General features: G+C 42.3%; 1 protein-coding gene across 1 annotated transcript in view; it reads right to left on the reverse strand.

Annotated features, from left to right (window-relative positions):
- Positions 1–22,340, reverse strand: part of uba1 (ubiquitin-like modifier activating enzyme 1) — a 298,897-nt gene that overhangs the window by 272,880 nt on the left and 3,677 nt on the right. Inside the window, exons 3-8 of the mRNA XM_072581907.1 lie at positions 14,174–14,342; positions 12,560–12,694; positions 11,509–11,615; positions 7,916–8,006; positions 1,556–1,688; positions 557–654 (exon numbers count right to left, since the gene is read on the reverse strand). Of these exons, the coding sequence (XP_072438008.1) occupies positions 557–654; positions 1,556–1,688; positions 7,916–8,006; positions 11,509–11,615; positions 12,560–12,694; positions 14,174–14,342 (733 nt within the window). The remainder of the gene's footprint in view (positions 1–556; positions 655–1,555; positions 1,689–7,915; positions 8,007–11,508; positions 11,616–12,559; positions 12,695–14,173; positions 14,343–22,340) is intronic.

Raw genomic sequence — 22,340 nt, forward strand, 5'->3', positions numbered from 1 at the left:
AGCACTCAGAACTGAATTGACTGCTCTGCCCAGATCAATGCAGCTATCGATCACACAGACTGCCCACATCCGGCTTCAACTCAATGTGGCAAAACAACACAAGTCTGTAGATGTTGCAGGCCAGCTGAATGTACAGGCTAAGGTATCAGTCCAGCAGACTTTGTTTTAACTGGCCCCTTATGACAGCACTCTCGATAAACCGGCAAAACTTTTAGACCTCAAATATCGCAAAGTTCACTGTCTTACCACAATCTCCGAGTAGTCACCTGTGGGAGCGAGTGAGAAGGCTCTCTGCCAGTAGGTTTTACTTCAGGCAAAGTTGCATTCTTATTTAAGTGATTTATGCTGTAAATAAAATGATGTTGATACCCCCTGCATTAGGTTTCTATTACTTAGTGTGTGTTTTTGCATTGATTACATGGAGCTCTTAAATCAATTGGAATAGTTAATCAATCATTTTGGAACCTGTCAAATGTGAAGGGATAGGTATAAAAGTGGCAATGGAGAATGGGTGAAAGCTGCAGGAATGGACCAGCCAAAACATCCAGAGACTTACAAACATCAATGTCTGCGGCATTTTCACTTCCATCGCAATCCCGCCTTTCTCATAATCGCTAAAGTCACTCGTGTCACCGATAAAGAAGGAATAAGGATCTAAAGGAAAGACAGACCAAAAATCAATGAGAAGTCTTCTTTTCTCTCTGAGGGTTGTTCCAATGTGGAATTCTCTTCCCCAGCAGGGAGTGAAGACTGGGTCTTTTGATCTAGGTCGATAGCTGATCGACAAAGAAGTTAAGGATTACGAGAGGATGGACTGGAAAATAGAACTGATACTATGACCATTTCAGCCATGATTGTATTATTCTGAAGAAGAGTCTTTCCAGACTCAAAACATCTACTCTGTTTGTCCATCAACATCTGTGTTGAAAGGAGAAGATTATTAAGTTTTTTTTTAATGACAGTTTCTGGTTCGAGGGTCAGTCACCAGAATTAAAATAGCTAGCAAAAGAATGGGATGGTGGATGGGTTACAGCTGGGTTAGGGTTAGGAGGGTGGGAAGAGAAAATGATCTTTAAAAAAAAGCAGTGGTTTATGATGCTCTAGAATGCACTGTCTTCACAGAACAGAGGAATCAGATTCAATAGTAACACAGAGTTTGATAACCTTGGGGTTATGGGGAGTGAGCAGAGCGGTTTGCTTGATTGAATGGCTTCTCAAAAAGAGCCAGTTCAGGTTTCATGGGCTGAACAGCCTTATGACTCCACAATGAAGGATTCAGGGACTTCGGCCATCCAGTCAACAACGGCTCCTTATAGTAAAACATAGGAGGGTAAACATACTGATCAAATCCATCTCAAACTATTTCCAAACCAGACTGCAACAGGCAAGTCCATATCTTAACTTAGTAATTACTTCACACAGCTAGTGAAATCTTTTAGCGACATCACAGAATGCTTTTTCACACTGGAACGTTCCTCTTCCTGCCTTTGTTATCTGACAGTAAGATATTATTGTGAGGTTTTACTGCCCCCTATTGTTACTACAAGCTGCTTACCATTAACCTGGATTTCAATGGGTGTGCAGTTGTTCAGTTCAGTCATACCCTGAACCTGAGAGAAAGTCACATAATCCCCAGTCTGAAATCCGTGCCATGCCTCATCCATACAGGTCACCAGGCCAGGATTGTCCTACAGTTAAAAAAAATCAAAGCAATATGTTTTTTTTAAGTGCTTTTTCAGCATTATTTTCCTGCACTCAATTACTGACCAAACTTTTAAGCAAAAGAAGCATTCGCACTGTTCTGAGGAAGGGTCATTTGATCTAAAATGTTAATTCTAATTTATCTCCACAGATGCTGCCAGACCCACTGAGCTTTTCCAGCATTTTCTGTTTTGGTTTCTGATTTATAGTATCTGCAGTTCTTTTGGTTTTTATTAAGCATTTGCACTGTATTCAGTTTCCTTGACTCTCTGCATGTAAGGGTGAGGGAGCTGAGAATCAATTGAACCCAGGAGATTCCTGGACGTCAACATTGGAAAGCTCCCTCTAGTGTTGATTCTGGAGCCAACAGGGAGACCTTTGATTGTTTTTCAGTTCTGACACTGCCTTTCTCACACTGCTTCAATTCACACTTCTCCCATTTGTTCCTTTCTGATGTTTCTACCTCAGTGATTGCAGTGTTCCATTTACATTGGAAGATCTGGATTATGATGTGTGCCATGCTCCACACACAGGGTATACGGTGCAGAAGTAGGCTGTTTGGCCCATCCAGTCCATGTTATGTTTATCCTATTCTCAAGTACATATATCATTTACTCTCTTCTCCCTCGTCTGCTGAGCTACTTGCCTATAAATGTATCCATGCTATCCACTTCAGCCTCTCCCTATGGTGATGGCTTCTTCATTCCCAACACACTACGTGCAGACTCTAGTGCGCAAACCCCAGTTGAGTTTCATGGTGACTGTCTTGTATTGATGATCTCTTAGTTGGCACTTTCCCAGAAGAGGAAACATTGTCTTGATAGAGCCATAGAGATGTACAGCATGGAAACAGACTCTTTGGTCCAACCTGTCCATGCCGACCAGATATCCCAACCCAATCTAGCCCCACCTGCCAGCACCCAGCACGTTCCATACACGTACCACCCTCTGCATGAAAGAGTTGCCCCTTAGGTCTCTTTTATATCTTTCCCCTCTCACCCTAAAACTATGCCCTCTAGTTCTGACTCCCCGATCCCAGGGAAAAGACTTTGTCTATTTACCCTATCCATACCCCTCATAATTTTGTAAACCTCTATGAGGTCACCCCTCGGCTTCCGACTCTCCAGGGAAAACAGCCCCAGCCTGTTCAGCCTCTCCCTATAGCTCAAATCCTCCAACCCTGGCAATATCCTTGTAAATCTTTTCTGAACCCTTTCAAGTTTCACAACATCTTTCCAATAGGAAGGAGAACAGAACTGCATGCAATATTCCAACAGTGGCCTAACCAATGTCCTGTACAGCCGCAACATGATCTCTCAACTCCAGTACTCAATACTCTGACCAATAAAGGAAAGCATACCAAACGCCTTCTTCACTATCCTATCCACCTGCGACTCCACTTTCAAGGAGTTATGAACCTGGATCCAAGGTCTCTTTGTTCAGCAACACTCCATAAAACCTTATCATTAAGTGAATAAGTCCTGCTAAGATTTGCTTTCCCAAAATGCAGCACCTCGCATTTATCTAAATTAAACTCCATCTGCCACTTCTCAGCCCATTGGCCCATCTGGTCCAGATCTTGTTGTAAATCAGAGGTAACCCTCTTCACTGTCCACTACACCTCCAATTTTGGTGTCATCTGCAAACTTACTGACTGTACCTCTTATGCTCGCATCCAAATCACTTATGTAAATGACAAAAAGTAGAGGTCCCAACACTGATCCTTGTGGCACTCCACCGGTCACAGGCCTCCAGTCTAAAAAGCTCCACCACCACCCTCTGTCTTCTACCTTTGAGACAGTTCTGTATCCAAATGGCTAGTTCTCCCTTTATTCCGTGAGATCTAACCTTGCTAATCAGTCTCTCATGGGGAATCTTGTCAAACGCCTTACTGAAGTCCATATCGATCACATCTACTGCTCTACCCTTATCAATCGTCTTTGTTACTTCTTCAAAAAACTCAACCAAGTTTGTGAGACATGATTTCCCATGCACAAAGCCATGTTGACTATCCCAAATCAGTCCTTGCCTTTCCAAATACATGTATATCCTGTCCTTCAGGATTCCCTCCAACAACTTGCCCACCACTGAGGTCAGGCTCACCGGTCTATAGTTCCCTGGCTTGTCTTTACCACCCTTCTTAAACAGTGGCACCACATTTGCCAACCTCCAGTCTTCCAGCACCTCACCTGTGACTATCGATGATACAAGTATCTCAGCAAGAAGCCCAGCAATCACTTCTTTAGCTTTAGTTCTCAGGTACACCTGATCAGGCCCTGAGGATTTATCCACCTTTAACCGTTTCAAGACATCTAGCATTTCCTCCTCTGTAATCTGGACATTTTGCAAGACGTCACAATTTATTTCCCTACAGTCTATATCTTCCATATCCCCTTCCACAGTAAACACTGATGCAAAATACTCATTTAGTATCTCCCCCATTTTCTGTGGCACAACACAAAGGCCGCCTTGCTGATCTTTGAGGGGCTCTATTCTCTCCCTGGTTACCCTTTTGTGCTTAATATATTTGTAAAAACCCTTTGGATTCTCCTTCATTCTATTTGTCAAATCTATCTCATGTTCCCTTTTTGCCCTCCTGATTTCCCTCTTAACTATACTTCTACTTCCTTTATACTCTTCTTAGGATTCACTCGATCCATCCTGTCTATACCTGATATATGCTTCCTTCTTTTTCTTAACCAAACCCTCAATTTCTTTAGTCATCCAGCATTTCTTATATCTACCAGCCTTCCCTTTCACCCTGACAGGAATATACTTTCTCTGGATTCTTGTTATCTCATTTCTGAAGGCTTCCCATTTTCTAGTCGCCCCTTTATCTGCGAACATCTGTCTCCAATCAGCTTTCGAAAGTTCTTGCCTAATACCATCAAAATTGGCCTTTCTCCAATTTAGAACTTCAACTTTTAGATCTGGTCTATCCTTTTCCATCACGATTTTAAAACGAATAGAATTATGGTCGGTGGCCCCAAAGTACTCCCCCAATGACACCTCAGTCTCCTGCCCTGCCTTATTTCCCAAGAATAGGTCAAGTTTTGCACCTTCTCTAGTAGGTACATCCACATACTGAATCAGAAAATTGTCTTGTACACACTTAACAAATTCCTCTCCATCTAAACCTTTAACATTATGGCAGTCCCAGTCGATGTTTGGAAAGTTAAAATCCCCTACCATAACCACCATATTATTCTTACAGATAGCTGAGATCTCCTTACAAGTTTATTTCTCAATTTCCCTCTGACTATTAGGGGGTCTAATATACAATCCCAATAAGGTGATCATCCCTTTCTTATTTCTCAGTTCCACCCAAATAACTTCCCTGGATGTATTTCTGGGAATATCCTCCCTCAGCACAGCTGTAATGCTATCCCTTATCAAAAATGCTACTCCCCCTCCTCTCTTGCCTCCCTTTCTATCCTTCCTGTAGCATTTGTATCCTGGACCATGAAGCTGCTAGTCCTGCCCATCCCTGAGCCATGTTTCTGTAATTGCTATGATATCCCAGTCCTATGTTCCTAACCATGCCCGGAGTTCATCTGCCTTCCCTGTTAGGATCCTTGCATTGAAATAAATGCAGTTTAATTTATTAGTCCTACCTTGTCCCTGCCTGCCCTGACTGATTCACTTCTGTTCTCAACTGTACCAGTCTCAGATTGACCTTTTTTTCCCCACTATCTCCTTGGTTTTCCCCCCACCTTACTAGTTTAAATCTTCCCAAGCAGTTTTACCAAATTTCCCTGCCAGTATATTAGTCCCCTTCCACTTTAGGTGCAATCCGTCCTTCTTGTACAGGTCACTTCTACCCCAAAAGAGGTTCCAATGATCCAAAAATGTGAATCCTACTCCCATACACCAGCTCCTCAGCCATGCATTCATCTGCTTTATCCTCCTATTCTTGCCCTCACTAGATCGTAGCAGTGGAAGTAATCCAGATATTACTACCTTGTAGACCTCCTTTTTAAATTTCTGCAAAAATCTCTGTAATCTCCCTTCAGAATCTCAACCTTTTCCCTTCCCACATCGTTGGTTCCAATGTGGACAATGACCTCTTGCAGGCCCTTCTCCCCAGTGAGAACATTCTGCATCCTCTCTGAGACATCCTTAATCCTGGCACCAGGGAAGCAACACACTATTCTGCTTTTTCTCTGCTGGTCACAGAAACATCTGTCTGTACCTCGGACTACAGAATCCCCTAATACAATTGATCTCTCGGAAGCCGACGTACCCCTCGTTGCATTAGAACCAGTCTCAATACCAGAAACTTGGCTGTTCATGCTACATTCCCCTGAGAACCCATCACCCCCTACATTTTCCAAAACAGCATACCTGTTTGAAATGTGTATATCCACAAAAGACTCCTGCCCTAGGTGCCGACCTCTCTCACCCTTCCTGGAGTTAACCCATCTATGTGACTGTATCTGAGACTTTCCCCCCTTCCTATAACTACCATCCATCACATTCTGTTGCTGTTGCAAATTCCTCATCGCTTCTATCCGTCTCTCCAACCGATCCACTCGATCTGATAAGATTCATATCCAACAGCATTTATGACAGATATAATCCGCAGTAACCCTTAAACTCTCTTTAAACTCCCACATCTGACAAAAAGTACATATCACTGCAAAGGCCATTTTTGCTCCTTCACAATCTACAGACCCAGAAAATAACACCGTCTTATTCCTCTACAAACACTGCCCCAGGTTAAATTAAGAGCTATGGCTTATATTTTAAGTTTAATCAAGAGACTTATCTCCAAAAACATATAATCAAGGAAGAATCCACTATACTCACTAATACAGCCTTTTTCTTGGACAGACTTAAAACAACAATTAACTTATCTGATTCTGTGTTGTGAACTTCGCCCAAACCAGTTCCTCCAAGATTAGTTGTGAAATTCACTGTTTGTTAATTTTCCCAGATGCACTCCGATGTCCAGCGACACATGAATTCAAAAACAGCAAAGGCATATCCACTCAAACAAAATCTTGCAGAAATCTAAAGTTTTCTGTTTGGTCAACCCTCAAGCCTTTTCCTTCAAAAGTGAAGAGATGATCATCTCCTGTTCTTACACCTTTGAAACGTTTTTTTTAAATGAGGTAGAGCTTGATGGTATTTGGTTATATCTTGTTTAGCTTATTGGGAGTATCCTCAGTTGATTTCATAATTGTCTATTGGATTGCAACAAGAGTAATGCTCTCTCAATGACCAATCCTCTCACCACCCTACTCTTACCTGTGATCTTTGATAACCCTGACCCCTCCTCTTCCTCATGCTTCCTCTTGAAGTCAATTCCATGTGTGCATAGCTCTAACATTACACTATCTGTCTCAATCCATTGCTAACCTGTGCATTGTCAGATTGTGGCCTGACATTCAGCCTTAGATGAATTAAAAGTTCCACCAGTTAAAGATTGGGAAAACTGAAGTGAATGTGTTTGGGAATTGGCTGGGCAGGGGTGACGTACAGCCACAGATTTCGCCTACTTTGCCCCTCCCGAATCCACCCCAGACCTCTCATGTATCAAAAGCAGTGGGTAAGTAATGTGACTGCCATGGTCTTGACTGGAAATGATAAGTGGGTCACAGCACCAGGAGGAGGGGAGAATTGGTGAATGGAGTACCCGGAAGTACATGGGCGGCACGGTGGCTCAGTGGTTAGCACTGCTGCCTCACAGCGCCAAGGACCCAGGTTCGATTCCAGTCTCGGGTGACTGTCTGTGTGGAGTTTGCACATTCTCCCAGTGTCTGCATGGATTTCCTCCAAGTGCTCTGGTTTCCTCCCGCAATCCAAAATATGTGCAGGTTAGGTGAATTGACCATGCTAAATTGCTCACAGTGTTAGGTGCATTAGTCTGGGGTAAATATAGACTTGGGGAATGGGTCTGGGTGGGTTACTGTTCGAAGGGTCAGTATGAACTTGTTGGGCTGAAGGGCCTGTTTCCATACTGTAAGGAATCTAATCTAAAAAAAGGCATGCAATATTTCTCAAGTGTGAGACGGGAGAGTGTCTGTGCACTTATCTAATGTCTATTAAGTCCTGAGCACTCTCAGAAGCAGATAGCACTCTCTGCAAACACCCACTAAAAAGGCAGTGAAAATCATATCTCTCTGCAACAAAATGATGAGCAAGAACAAATCAGTGAGGGAGAAAATGGCAAAGTGTGAGAAGTTGTTCCTTAGTGGAGGAAATGGTTTACCTTGGTGATCCAGGTTATTACTGCTGTCTGGGGTTCTTCACCATTCGTGTCAATGACTGTGAATTTTTCCCCAAAGTCACAGAATAGTTGGCTGTTAAATAAACCAGAAACACCCAGTCTATGAACTCAACTTGGCATTTCAGAACAAACATCAGACTGATGCCAAACAGCTTTCTAATCATTACACTGTTCACAAAAGAAAAGCTGTCCAATATTAAAGACTTTTATTCTAATATTTGTCTCCATTGGCTGAATCATGCAGCCTAGAATTTTAGGTTAAGTGTATATCAAGTTGCTGTGATCTTTATTGAGGTTCGAAAACTTCCTCCTGGAAACCAAGCTCTCCACTAAAGTGGCCACATCCCCAGACTGGAATAAATAAACATTGTACCATTTTCTTCCGTTTATAATTCCTCAGAAATAAGGCTCCTCCAATTAAAATGTTTTTGACAGATACTTGCAGGGACATTTTAAAACCTTACTGTAAATTTTATTTCTTGGGGTATGAGTATTGCTGGATAGGCCAGCACTTCCTCCCCCTCATTAACAGCTCTCGACGAGGTTAAGATAAGCAGCCATCTTGAACTGTTGTAAAGGTCGGGGGTGTGGGCACACATACATCGCTGTTATGGAGGAAGTCCCAGGATTTTGACCCAGTAACAATAAAAGAGGGGCGATACATTTCAAAGTCAGATGGAATGTAGTTTCGCAAGGAAGGTGATCATTGTTTCTATGTATCTGTTACCCTTCAACATCAGGTTATAGTCCAACAGGTTGAATTGGAAGTCCATCCAACACTGGCACCTCCAATCCTTTACCCTTGTCCTTCTAGATGAAAGTCATAGATTTGGAAGGTACTGTTGAAACAAAACTAAATATTAAAGAAATTATAATGACTAAGAAACTGAATAGCCTACATTACTGAAACCCAAGGTTAAGTCCAAATGACTTTAGGAAAGCTGAAATGATTTCGGATCAGGTTCTTTACAAGTGCTGGACCAGACACTACCAAAAATGCTTATAGCAAGCAGCCTGTTTTATTGGCACTACATCCACTCCCTCTACAACTAGCACAGTAGCAACATTGCACGACAAAGATTCACCAAGATTCCTGAGATGTTTGTCTTTTTGACTTCTTGATTTTTCTGACTTATGACCATACTGTACATAGCTGTAATGTAACTTTTTTTTCTTCATTTCTCTATTCTGTAACTAAGGATTGTACCTAGGTACTCTGTACATACATTGGCTTGCAAGTGGTGACTTAAAAACTTTTCACTGTACACATTTAAATACAAGTGACAGTAAAGCTAATTCAAATCAATCCCAATTCAACTCAATTCAGTAGGGATCACCTCCCAAACTCACAATTATTTCTGTCTAGAAGGACAAGAACAGCAGAAACAATGGCAACGCCCTCAAGCCATTCACCTTCCACATTTGGAAATAGACCACCTATCCTTCGGTGTCAACCAAATTCTGGTGTGGCCGCACTTGGAGTATTGTGTACAATTCTGGTCACAGAATTAAAGGAAGGATGTGGAAGCTTTGGAAAGGGTGCAGAGGAGATTTACTTGGATGTTGCCTGGTATGGAGGGAAGGTCTTAGGAAGAAAGGCTGAGGGACTTGAGGCTGTTTTCGTTCGAGAGAAAAGGGTTGAGAGGTGACTTAATTGAGACATATAAGATAATCAGAAGGTTATATAGGGTGGACAGTGAAAGCCTTTTTCCTTGGATGGTGATGACTATCACGAGGGGACATAGCTTTAAATTGAGGGTGATAGATATAGGACAGATGTCAGAGGTAGTTTCTTTACTCAGGAGAGCAGTAGGGTTTGGAACGCACTGCTTGCAACCATAATAGACTTGCTAACTTTAAGCACGTTTAAACGGTCATTGGATAGACATATGGATGAAAAGGGAATAGTGTAGGATAGATGGGACTTCAGATTGGTTTCACAGTTCGGCGCAACATTGAGGGCCAAACGGCCTTTACTGTGTTGTAATGTTCTATGTCACTGGGTCAAAATCCTCAAACTCCCTCCCTCATGACCTGTGGGTCTACCTATAGCACATGGACTATTTAAGAAGGCATTTCACCACCATTTTCTGAAGGGCAATTAGGACAGGCAATAAATGCTAGCTCCGTCAGCAATGCCCATGTCCCATGAGTGAATAAAAATACCCTCAGATTGTGGTAGAAGGCCATTGGTGAGACTGAAGTCATCACTAGAGGAAATGATGTCACCAACCCAAGGAAACCTAAACACAAATAGAAAGTGGGTCACTAACACCAATGCTTCACCGGTGGCTCACTGATGATGTTACCGCGTATGATGACGAAATGATGGCGATGGGCGGCACGGTGGCACAGTGGTTAGCACTGTTGCCTCACAGCGCCGGAGACCCGGGTTCAATTCCCGCCTCAGGCGACGGAATGTGTGGAGTTTGCACGTTCTCCCCGTGTCTGCGTGGGTTTCCTCCGGGTGCTCCGGTTTCCTCCCACAGTCCAAAAATGTGCAGGCCAGGTGAATTGGCTATGCTAAATTGCCTGTAGTGTTAGGTAAGGGGTAGATGTCGATGTAGATGTATGGGTGGGTTTCGCTTCTGCGGGGTGGTGTGGACTTGTTGGGCCGAAGGGCCTGTTTCCACACTGTAAGTAATCTAATCTAATCTAATCTAAAAACGTCTGAAAATGAACCTTCCAGCTTAGTGAGCAAACTTACTTCCAGAACCTCAACCTGAGCTAGAAATCTTCTCAAGATTTGGTAACGTAGTTGACTGCCCTTGGACTTCGAGGAGAACCGAAACGTCGATTCTCCTGTTCCTTGGATGCTGCCTGACCTGCTGCGCTTTTCCAGCAACACATTTTCAGCTCTGCCCTTGGACTTGCCTTGCAATATTCAAAACGATTATCCACTTGTATCCAACCACTCCCCAGTAGCTGTATCAAAACACTCGCCATTGGGAAATGCTTTGCTTCAACTGAGTGGCTTGCAACCAGAATAAGTCATGGCCAGTGACACCCCTATCCCAAAGAAAAGACAGACTTGCATTTATATAGCACCTTTCACAGCCACTAGATGACTCAAAATGATGTAAATCCAACGAAACACTGTTGAAGTACAGTCAATTTTGTAACATAGGGAATATGGCTACTAGTTCGCACTCAACAATTCCCACAAACAGCAAGATGATAACAACCAGATGATGCACCCTTTGTATTATGTCAGCTGATGGATAAACATTGGCCAAAAAACTGGGGAATTAATCCCTTGCTTTTCTTCAAAATAGTGCTGGTATAACTTTCCATTTTCCCAGTGAGACACAGTGCATCTGTTTATGGTGTCCCTCAATAATGCAGTCACATACCCATTTGAATTTTTGTGCTGAAGCCGTGGTTTGGGATTTGAACTCAGAAATTCAGAAACAAGTGTGCTACTAGCTCAGCCATTGCTGACAAAAAAACACACAAGCAAATAAACTAGAAGGACCTTTACTCTTACAGCTTCCCTCTGGAGCATGTGGAGATGTCAAGGATTCAAGCTCCGTTATCATCCATTCAATATTTACAAAACAGTTGGGTGCCCTTACCCAAATAAGCCTTTGGTATCCGCCACGATAAACTTGATGTTCTGATTATGACAAAATTCCCCAATCCGCTGCTGTTCCTCCAGTGTTGAATCGGTCAGCACAACCACCTAAGGAGGAGAATTTTAAACATTTTAGACACAGGGGATAAGGAGAAAGTGAGGACTGTAGATGCTGGAGATCAGAGTCAAAAAGTGTGGGGCTGGAAAAGCACAGCCGGTTGGGCAGGAGAGTCTCTTTATTTCAACAATATACAAAACGATTATTGTGTTCTATGTGTTCTATTTGTAAAACCGTTGACGAGTAAGTAAGTATCAGAGAAAATAAAATCTTGCATTTGTATAGTGCCTTCTAAGACCATTGGGCATCCAAAAGTGCCTGACAGACAATGAAAATACTTCAGTCAATTGTGTGCACAACTGAGGGGCAAAACCAAACCCTCACCTCCTGGGGGCTACCTGGCATATTTTAACACTTTCAGGACCCAATGTTCCTGCCAGGGGTGGGTGGTTGTGTGACCAGAGAGATCCTCAATGCTATATGGTTCAACACCAAGATATATTACAGACAGAATGGCCTCCAGGTTGACTGTACAACCATGAAGCTAACTAATGGAGAAAAATGTTAGAAACAGAAGCAGAAATTGATGCAGAAAACTCAGCAGCTCTGGCAGCATCGTGGAGAGAGAGAACTGAGTTAAACTTTTGAGTCTGGTGAGCCTTTATTTTAGGAGAAATAAAACAAATTTCAGAAGACACTAGAATTCCCAAGCCAAGATTTTAAGGGAATTTTTTCATGGTGTGGTCTGACCCAGAACCGGGAACAGGGGTGAATTACACGGATTCACCGTGGGCAGAATTACACGGATAGGGTAGGGGGATGAGTTGAGGTGGGATGCTCTTTGGAGGGTTGGTGTGGACTTGTTGGGCTGAAGGGCCTATTTCCACACTGTAGGGATTTTATGGATTCCAGATATCATTTTAAAAAAAAGGTCTTAATATGTTTACTTCAACCTACAAACAGATTAAAGAAAATGTTCTTTCTTGTACTTTACCTGGAATTGCTGCAAGAAGTGCTCTGTTAGTTTCCCAGTGTATGAGGACACAGGAACATAACTATTCAGTTCTGCCAGCCTCTGCTCAGATGCCTTTGCCCTGTTCTTCTGGATATCATCTACCGTCAGGTAAAACTGTAAACAGGAGACAGAAACTCAGGGAATTAGATATTTTCTCATCAACCCGTTTATGACACTCTGGAGCAAAGCAGGACTTGACCCCAGGCTTCCTGGCTCAGAGGTAGAGCCACTACCACTTTGTGTACAAAAACATTTGTACACAGTGTCAGAATAGAAGCCGAAAGAACTGCGGACACTGGAAATCAGAAACAAAAACAGAAACTGCTGGAAGAGATCAGCAGGTCTGGCAGCATCTGAGGAGAGAAATCAGAGTTAACATTTCAGGTCCAGTGACCTTTGCTCAGAACGGAGTTATTTCGGTTAGTTGTTTGTACTGTGTTTGAGTATTGCGGAAAAAAAGGTGAAGTTTATGCCATTTCTTTCTTCTCAATGTTATTAACCAGCTTCCCCCTTAATTCATTTGTGCTAGTCATCTGAAATATTTGACCTGCCAGCTGGAGTAACATTCTCACCAATGTCAAAGAAAGACAAGTTCTCCTGAATTCTTTATTGGATATATTAGTGGATATACTTTGATACTTACAGATTTGTTAACCAGGTGGGTAGTAATGCTTTTTTTCCATTCACTTACAGCAGGAGGGTGTCGCTGGCTGGGTCAGTATTTATTGCCCATCCCTAATTGCCCAGAGGGCAGTTCAGAGCCAACCACATTGCTGTGGGTCTGGAGTCACATGTAGACCAGACCAGGTAAGGAGGTGAAGATTAGTGAACCAGATGGGTTTTTCCAATCAACAACAGATTCATGGCCACCACTAGACTCTTAATTCCAGATTTTCATTGAATTCAACTTCCATGGGAGGTTTTGAACCCAGGTTCCCAGAGTATTAGCTGGGTCCCTGGATTCATCGACCAATGATAATCCCACTCAGCCATTGCCTTCCCATGGCTTGTGTTGGCTTCTTCAGAGAACCACCAATTTGTTCCATTTAGAATCCATACAGTGCATAAGGAGGCCATTCACCCCATTAAGTCTGCACAAATCCTCTTAAGAGCATCCATTTCTATCACATAACTCTGCATTTCCCACAGCCAATCCACCTAATGCACATCTTTGGATTGTAAGAGGAAATCAGACATGGGGACAATGTGCAATCTACACAGACAGATGCCCAAGGTTGGAATTGAACTCTGGACCCTAGCACTGTGAGGCAGCAGTGCTAACCACTGAGCCATCATGCCTTAGAGTCTTGCAAATATTTCCTTTGAGTGTATATCAAATTCCATTTTTAAAGTTATTATAGAATGTACTTCAGCATTCTTTCAGGCATCAAATTACAAATAAAAGCATAATTTACTTCCCCCCCACTTATCTTCAAACCCCTACCAAGCATTTTAGCTAGACTGGAGGGAAGAAAAAAGATGGAGGAGTTACTTATTTTGCTCTAGTATGTTGACTGCACATCTGTAGTCAGTGGCAAGTCAGTCTGCATGGTTTTGTGAATCTGGTCAGTTGTAAGGGAATGACGGCCATACCTGAGAAGAGAGATCATTCCATTCTGCTTTCCCTTCATCGTGAACTGTCAACTGTTTCACTCCCCCAAGAATAATGTTCTTGGCTATCTCCACACCAAGTCCTCGCATCCCAGAGACCAACACACTCGAAGTCTTCATCCGTTTCATGGCATCATAGCCTAGCACATATCTACAGGAGAGATTCAAAACCAAATTGGTTAGGTGCCTAGGCCTTATGTGTAAGAGTAGGCTATATGGTCTTTTGAAGCTGTTCTGCCATCCAATAGATCATGGCTGATCTGACTGTGGTCTCAACTCCACTACTTGCCGTGGGCTCCCTTTGTTACCAAAAAATCTAATTCAGCCTTGAATAAATTGAATAAACCAGCCGCCACAACCTTCTGGGGAAGGGAATTCCACGCAATAACAATGGGAGAGAAAACAAATTTCTTTTTGCCTTCATCTTATTCTGAAACTTAGTATTATTCTTCTACACAGGAAGTATCATCCTCCTGGTACCAATGGATACAGGCCCAACCTGTTCAACCTTGCCTCATGAGCCAAGTGCTTCAACCCAGGAATGCTCCCATGATCTTGCCCTTTTCAAACATGGCATGGTGGTTCAGTGGTTAGCACTGTTGCCTCACAATGCCAGGGACTTGAGTTCGATTACAGCCTTGGGAAACTGTCTTTGTGGAGTTTGCATGTTCTCCCTGTGTCTGTGTAGGTTTCCTCTAGGTGTTCTGGTTTCCTCCCACAGTCCAAAGATGTGCAGGTTTGATGAATTGACCACGCTAAATTGCCCATAGTGTTCAGGGATGTGTAGTTTAGGTGTATTAGTCAGGGGTGAATATAGGATAGAGGAATGGGTGTGGGTAGGTTGGTCTTTGGAGGGTCGGTGTGGACTTGTTGGGCTGAAGGGCCTGTTTCCACACTGTAGGGATTCTATATAAAAAAAAGTATTTTTTCAAATAAGGAGACTAAAACCATACACAGTACTCCAGATGTGTGTATATGGTACTGGAAAGGTTCTGAAAGGGCTAATGTTGAGGAAGACCGTGAGCACTACCCATTATGATAACATGATGGACTTGTGGGACTGAATATCTGATGTTCCTTAAAGTCTCTTTAACAATACATTAGTCGGGGTCTGGGTGGGTAACTCTTCAGAGGGTCGGTGTGGACTTGTTGGGTCGAATGGCCTGTTTCCACACTGTAGGTAATCTAATGTCTATTATATCAATGTAACCCGCAACCAGTTGCTGATATGCATGAATATAACTTGCTAACAAAAGTAGATTGTTCTGTGACAAAGCAGGAAGTCACCTTCCTCTATCAGGTTAGACACAACAGACCTAGATTCCTAGAGTTAAACAGGATGGTGGGAGCAACCATCATCATAAGCAGCAGCTCTTACTGAGCTAGCCAAGCAAAGTGTGATCTCATTAAGGCCCCGTACAGATGCAGTACAATATTCTTACATAGTCCATTCCCCTTGCAACAAATTTCAACATTCCGTTAGCTCCCTAATTATTTGTTGTAGCTGCATGCTAATTTATCTTTATTCACTTTCAGGACATGGGTGTCACTGACTGGCCAGCATTTGTCCTCTTGTAGATTCTCATCACAGGAAACTTTAAACAACTTACATAATCAGCACTTTTGAAATTGGGTCTGTGTAGAGGTGCAGAGAAGCATCTTGCCTATGTACCCTAGAATCTCTTCACTCTGAAACCACCTAATCACCTGCAGAGAGAAGAATCCTGTGAAGCCTTTGAGATTAAATTGACTAGAGAGATTTGATAGTACCAAGGAATAGGTGGATGCATAATTCTGTTGAAATGGGAATGCAGATAGATACAGCAATGAACAAAGGCTTTTCTGAAAGTTGTTAGGGACGTTGGGTGCAGGTTATAATAGATTTATACACAGATGCCCTACAGTGTGGAAGCAGGCCATTTAGCCCATTGAGTCCAAATCAAACCTCCGATCAGCATCTCAACCAATCCCACCCCCCTACACTATACCCTTGCTAAAGCTCCTTGCATACACATCTCTGGATACTATGGACAATGTTTGCATGGCCAATTCACCTAACCTGCACATCTTTGGACCAGATGTGGAAACCAGAGCATCTGGAGGAAACCCATTCAGAGATGGGGAAAATGTGCAAACTCCACACAGACATTTGCCCAAGAGTAGAATGGAACTTGGTTCCCTGGTGCTGTGAGACAGCAGTCCAAACTACTGAGCCACTGTCTTATCTTGTGTAAAGCTGCCCCAACCCATATAATGGATTGGCCACAATTAAGTGCAGTTTTGGAAATCTTTTTTTCTATTAATTCACTTTTGGAATGTGAGTATTGTTAGCAAGACCTGCTTTTACGAGCCTTAAGGAGGTGTTGGTGAGTCACCTTGCTGTACTTAACAATAGTTTCTGGAACACTTCTGTGGCTTGCTACACCATTTATGAGAGCAGTTTAGTTTAAGGTCAGCAATGTTTGTGAAAGACTGGAGACACATTTAGTCATACTCTTAAACAGGAGTGATGAACAAATAAGAATTAGCATTGTCAAATCAAGCATATACAGACAGACAAAGGGAAAGGAGGATTAGATTAAGAGAGAGGAGAGCAAAAAAAATAGAAACAATAGAAGATGTTACGAAAGAGCTTAATTTTAAATTTAAAAGAACATTTCAATTAATTAATTGGTACTACAACACTTGAGTATTGCTGAGAAAAGACAGTTTAGGGATGCTTTTTGTCTTGCATACATCAATATAATTTGCAAACAAAAAAAGCTAAAGGGAAAACAACATTTATGCTGTACAAGAGGAGAGTGCTGATGGTTCAGCAAGTAGAATGTGATTGGTCAGTTGTTGCTATAAAGAATGCACCAGTTGATGATAACTGACAATTAACTACCAAGCATTGTTTCCAATTTAAACCAGACATCTAGAGAAATAGGAGATAACATTCCTTGGTAGTACTTTGGATGCTTTATTTAATGGCATTCAATGGTGAGGCAGATGGCAAGGTTCTGTGAAACCAATGGCTCAGCTGCCCATTTGGATTTTAACATTTAACCATGTATCTGCCTGATACTGTTGTGCACATTGCAGTGAGTGCTGTTAGGAAATGCGTGGCCTCTACCTGACTCTAATTTTCTGTGGAGTATGCTCAGTGAGACAATGGAAAGATATTAAATGATACAACACTATGAGATTCCTATAGTAATTAGAAGGCATGTGAGCTGGAGCAATGAAATGAAGAGGTAGGTTTAGCATTCTGTGTTGGTTTAATAATTGACAAGTCCAGAGCACCACAGATTGTTGAATGTTGAAACCAACTTAATTGGTTACTAGATAAATCTGTCTGAACTTTGGAGACAATGAGTAATTTCAGATAAGGAAAGAATGCACGTTTAAAACAAAAACTCCACCATCTCAAGTTGTCCTAAAATATTTTACACATCAATACTTCTTCAGAATTTAGTGTAGGGAGCCATAACAAAATTTTATTTGCCATTAGATTTCTGGGGTTGTCCCTTGTTCAGTATAAATTCTTGAAGTTGAACGAATTATACTTTAGAGTGAAGTGAAAGACAGTTTCAACTATTGCTACACTCATGTTGTTTAGTTTCGCAATACTTGGCATTACAAAAGATTTCAGGAATTTTCTGAAGCCATCTTTTAATATGTATAAGGCAAACTCACACATAATGGGAATTAGATTTCAACCACCGAATGTTTTACTAATAAATTCTACTTTTGCCAGTTTTGTTCTCACCCTCACTTTTTTCCCTTTCTTCACCCTTTTTGCAGTAAGTCAATTTGACTTATTAGAAATTATATTATTTGCCCGAATATACTTTTAAATTTCTAATATCTATACAAAGTTCATGGAGATTTGATCTTGACCATTAAAAGAGACATAAAATTTAGAGATTTATTTGATACCCCCAGTTGAGATGTCAAGGCTTTATACTGTTCTCCAATGTCAGAAAGAATGAGAATTTTATCAAGGATAATTGACAAAACAATCTGGTTCAGCAAAGTTGGCCAGAACAATTGGGAGAGATACACTGTTCTTCTTTGAAACAACTCCACATAATGTTCCGGATGCATGGGCCTTGGCTTACCATCTTATCTCTCATCTGACTCCTATGGCAGTGCAACACTCCCTCAGAAATGCAGATGGAATCAGGTTTATAAATGCACCAAAAAAGTGGCCATTCATAGAGCATGTACAGCATGGAATCAGACCATTTGGTCCAACTCATCCATGCCAACCAGATAACTTAAATTAATCCAGTCTCATTTGCCAGCGTTTGGCCCACATCACCCTAAACCTGTCCTATTCATATACCCATCCAGATGCCTTCAAAATGTTGTGAACAAGGCTGTCATGAGTTCAAGAGCTGAGTGGCCCTGACAGAACCCAAAACTGGGTGTCACCACTTCTGATGACAGTGCAACACTCCCTCAGAAATGTAGTGTAGTGTCTACCTCAACTATGTGTTCAAGTCTCTGTCGTCAGACTTAAATCCGTGGTGCCTTAAATCAGAATCAAAAACACTAACATTGAACCGTGGCAAATGCTGAAACTATGACGCAGGTCATGTGTTCACCAAGGGATAGGATAACAAAGGACACAACATCACAAACGTTTCAGAACAGTCACAATCAGTATCTTGTCCCATGCATTCTGTATGGAGTTAATCCTGACACATTGATAGCAGTGTCTCTGTTCTATCCTTAGTCAGCAAATGTCTGTTCAGGTTTCGGATGTATTCTGATGTCTTAAGCATTTGATATATAAATGGGAATAAACCGCTAGCAGCAGTAGTCAATGCAACGAATCCAAAAGTATCACACCACAATAAAATTAAATCTCCATTTGCTAAAAACAAAGAAGTTCTTAAATACCCATTTTGAAAACAGGATCCGTCAAACTCCATCAGGTCAAAGAAAGACGATGGAAGTGCAAAGCAAATTCGATGATTCAAACTCGATAGAGAACATGAATCAAAAGGTTTTATCCATGTACATTTTAAAAATACATCGTGCAGTTAAAGAGGATTGCCAGAAATCCATGGCTTAATATCATTTTGTTGATCTGACTGATCTGTTGCATTTTTCATGCATTTTCATTTTAAATTTCCAACATTGGGAAATTTTTAAAAATTGATGCAGCATGTATCATTTATGCACTACTTACAACTCCACTGGTTCGGGAATATGTTTAGTGGGGCAGATGATTCAGGTTTATAACTGCACCAAAAGAATGGCCATTTATAGAGCATGTACAGAACAGAAAGAGACCCTTTGGTCCAACTCAATCATGCAAACCAGTTATCTGAAATTAATCCAGTCTCATTTACCGGCATTTGGCCCATATCGCCCTAAGCGTGAAGAAATTGCCCCTTAGGTCCTTTTAAATCTCTGCTGCCATACAGGCAGTGAACTCCAGGTCATTACCAGTCATGGTGCTTCCTCAAATTCCCGTGTATTTCTTACCTGAAACCTTAAACTCTTTGTCATTTTGTCTTTATACAAATAATGAATATGAACTGCTCGTCTATGTCTACCATTTCTAAACCTGTCATAATCTTGTACACCTTTATCCAATCTTCCCACTATCAGCTTTGCGACCGGGAGACCAATCACAGGAGCAGGCTTTGCCGATGAGTGACCTCTGATCTATCTGAGGTGACAATGATTAATGGGCCACCAAATGGCAATTCTCCTCGAAGCAAAAAGTGAGCAATGGTCAGTCAGTCTTCCTGTTATAGTGGGTAGGTCCCCAATTCAAATTTACGGAATAGAGGGTTGCCTCTCATGCTCACTTGCCACCTATGAGGACTGCAGATGCTGGGAACCAGAGTCGAGATTAGAGTGACGCTGGAAAAGCACAGCCGGTCAGGCAGCATCCGGGGAGCAGGAAAATCGACATTTCGGGCAAAAGCCACCTATGACTGTTGAGTAGAGTGCTTCATAAAAGTCTCCACACTTTTCATGTGTGGTTTATCATGCAACATCCTGAGAGTTGGGGTTCAGGACAGACTGGTCAATGAGACAGCAAGGTCAAGAACTATCTTAAGATATAGGTTTCTTTCTTTCTTACTAGATACACTCTTCCAGAGTTTACACTCCATGGTTCCATACTTGGGTACAATTTAGCCCTTTTTACTAGTTAACAGTGAGTTTAAATCCCCACTGTAAAAGTCCCAACCACTTGCGTTATGCGTTCCTCAGTGAGTTCAGACCTTCTGAAAACTCATCATCCAAATGCTCAAACTTAGATCTGGACAATAATGTCTGTATTTCTATACCATAAGGACTCAGCCACTGCATCTCTTAGCTGCTGCTTATTACTTAGATACCTCCCCCCATTGTTGTTGTTATTTGTGAGCAGTTGACTGGTCTACTGCTCCCACTGGGTTTCTAAAATCCAACCCTAGCCCAGTCCTGCCCAGAGATCTGCTCACCTAGACTGAGGTATATTTCTCTGCAGCTTCTATCCCTAATGGTTATCTCCATATTTTATTCTGCCCTGAAACCACGTTTCTGGAGCCTCATCTTCACTGCAAGTCCTTCCATCCTTGAACTTTCAAATGAGTTTTCTCGCTGTCCTTGCCTGCTGCCTGGACAAAGCCAAAACAAAATCGACCCCACCCTTACTGTATTTATATTTATTTCACCACAGGAACTCCGAGAAAGTGAGGACTGCAGATGCTGGAGTTCAGAGTCGAAAAGTGTGATGCTGGAAAAGCACAGCCGGTCAGGCAGCATCCAAGGAGCAGGAGAGTCGATGTGTCGAGCATAAGCTCTTCATCAGGAATGGGGGGGGTACCTAGGGGGCTGAGGGTGGGGTGGAGGGGGTAGCCGAGAATGCGATAAGTGGATGAAGGTGGGGGGGGGTGATGGTGATAGGTCGGGGCAGTGTGTGGAGTGAATAGATGGGAAGGAAGAGGGACAGGTAGGGCAATTCAAGAAGGCGGGGCCGAGTTTGGAGGGTTGAATCTGGGATAAGGTAGGGGGAGCGGAGATGAGGAAACTGGTGAAATTGACATTGATCAGTGTGGCTGAAGAGTCCCAAGGCGGAAGGTGAGTTATTCTTTCTTCAATCGTCGGGTGGCTAGGATTTGCTGGTGGAGGTGGCCCAGGACTTGCATGTCCTTGGCGGAATGGGGGGGAAAGTTGAAGTTTTCAGACACAGGGCAGTGGGGTTGTTTGGTGTGTGTGTGTCCCAGAGATGTTGTCTGAAACATTCCGCATGTTGATGTCTTGTCTCTACAAATGTAGATGAGACCATATCAGGAGCAACAGATGAGGGGTCCTTCCACATCTGGCAGAGATTTTCCTGCACCTCCAAACACCTCATCTACTGTCTCTATTTCCTGTCCTCTTTTCCAGCACCACACTTTTGATACAGGAACTCTGACTTTACTCTGGACTGCCTCCTAATTTGTCCTCTCTATTGGATCTATGTGGTTAGCAAAACAACAAGCAAAACTAATATCATTTACAAAATACCTTGCAAGAACTGTAATAAACACTACATTGGACAAACAGGCAGAAAACTAGCCACCAGGATATATGAACATCATCTAACCGCAAAAAGACATGACCCTCTCTCACTAATATCCTTACATATAGATGAGGAAGGACACCATTTCGACTGGGATAACACACCCATCCTAGGACAAGCCAAACAGAGATACGCACAAGAATTCCTAGAAGCATGGCATTTCAACTGGAAGTCTATCAACAAACACATTGACTTGGATCCCATTTACCACCCCCTGAGAAAAAGAATAGGAAATGACATCACTACAGTGAATGACGTCGCCAAAGGAAATGACATCACCAATCCAAGGAAACCTAAAAACAAATAGAAAGCAGGCCATGCCACCAGTGCTTCATCCGGAGGCTCAATGAAGATGTAACCTACTATGGTGATGAAACATCTGAAAACGAACCTTCCAGCTCAGTGAGCAAACCTACATCCAGAACCTCAACCTGAGCTACAAATCTTCTCAAAACTTGTTGTCCTCTATTTCGGATGTGATTGTTGCTTTTTCAAACCCGTTAGTAAAAGACCATCCTCGGCTATTTGTTTATGGTCTCCATGGTAAAAGAACAAAGTCACAGAATGCCATCCCCAAAGCACCTATAAAAAAAT

The sequence above is a fragment of the Chiloscyllium punctatum genome, chromosome 12 (genome assembly GCF_047496795.1).
Source record: "Chiloscyllium punctatum isolate Juve2018m chromosome 12, sChiPun1.3, whole genome shotgun sequence".
Lineage (NCBI taxonomy): Eukaryota > Metazoa > Chordata > Chondrichthyes > Orectolobiformes > Hemiscylliidae > Chiloscyllium > Chiloscyllium punctatum.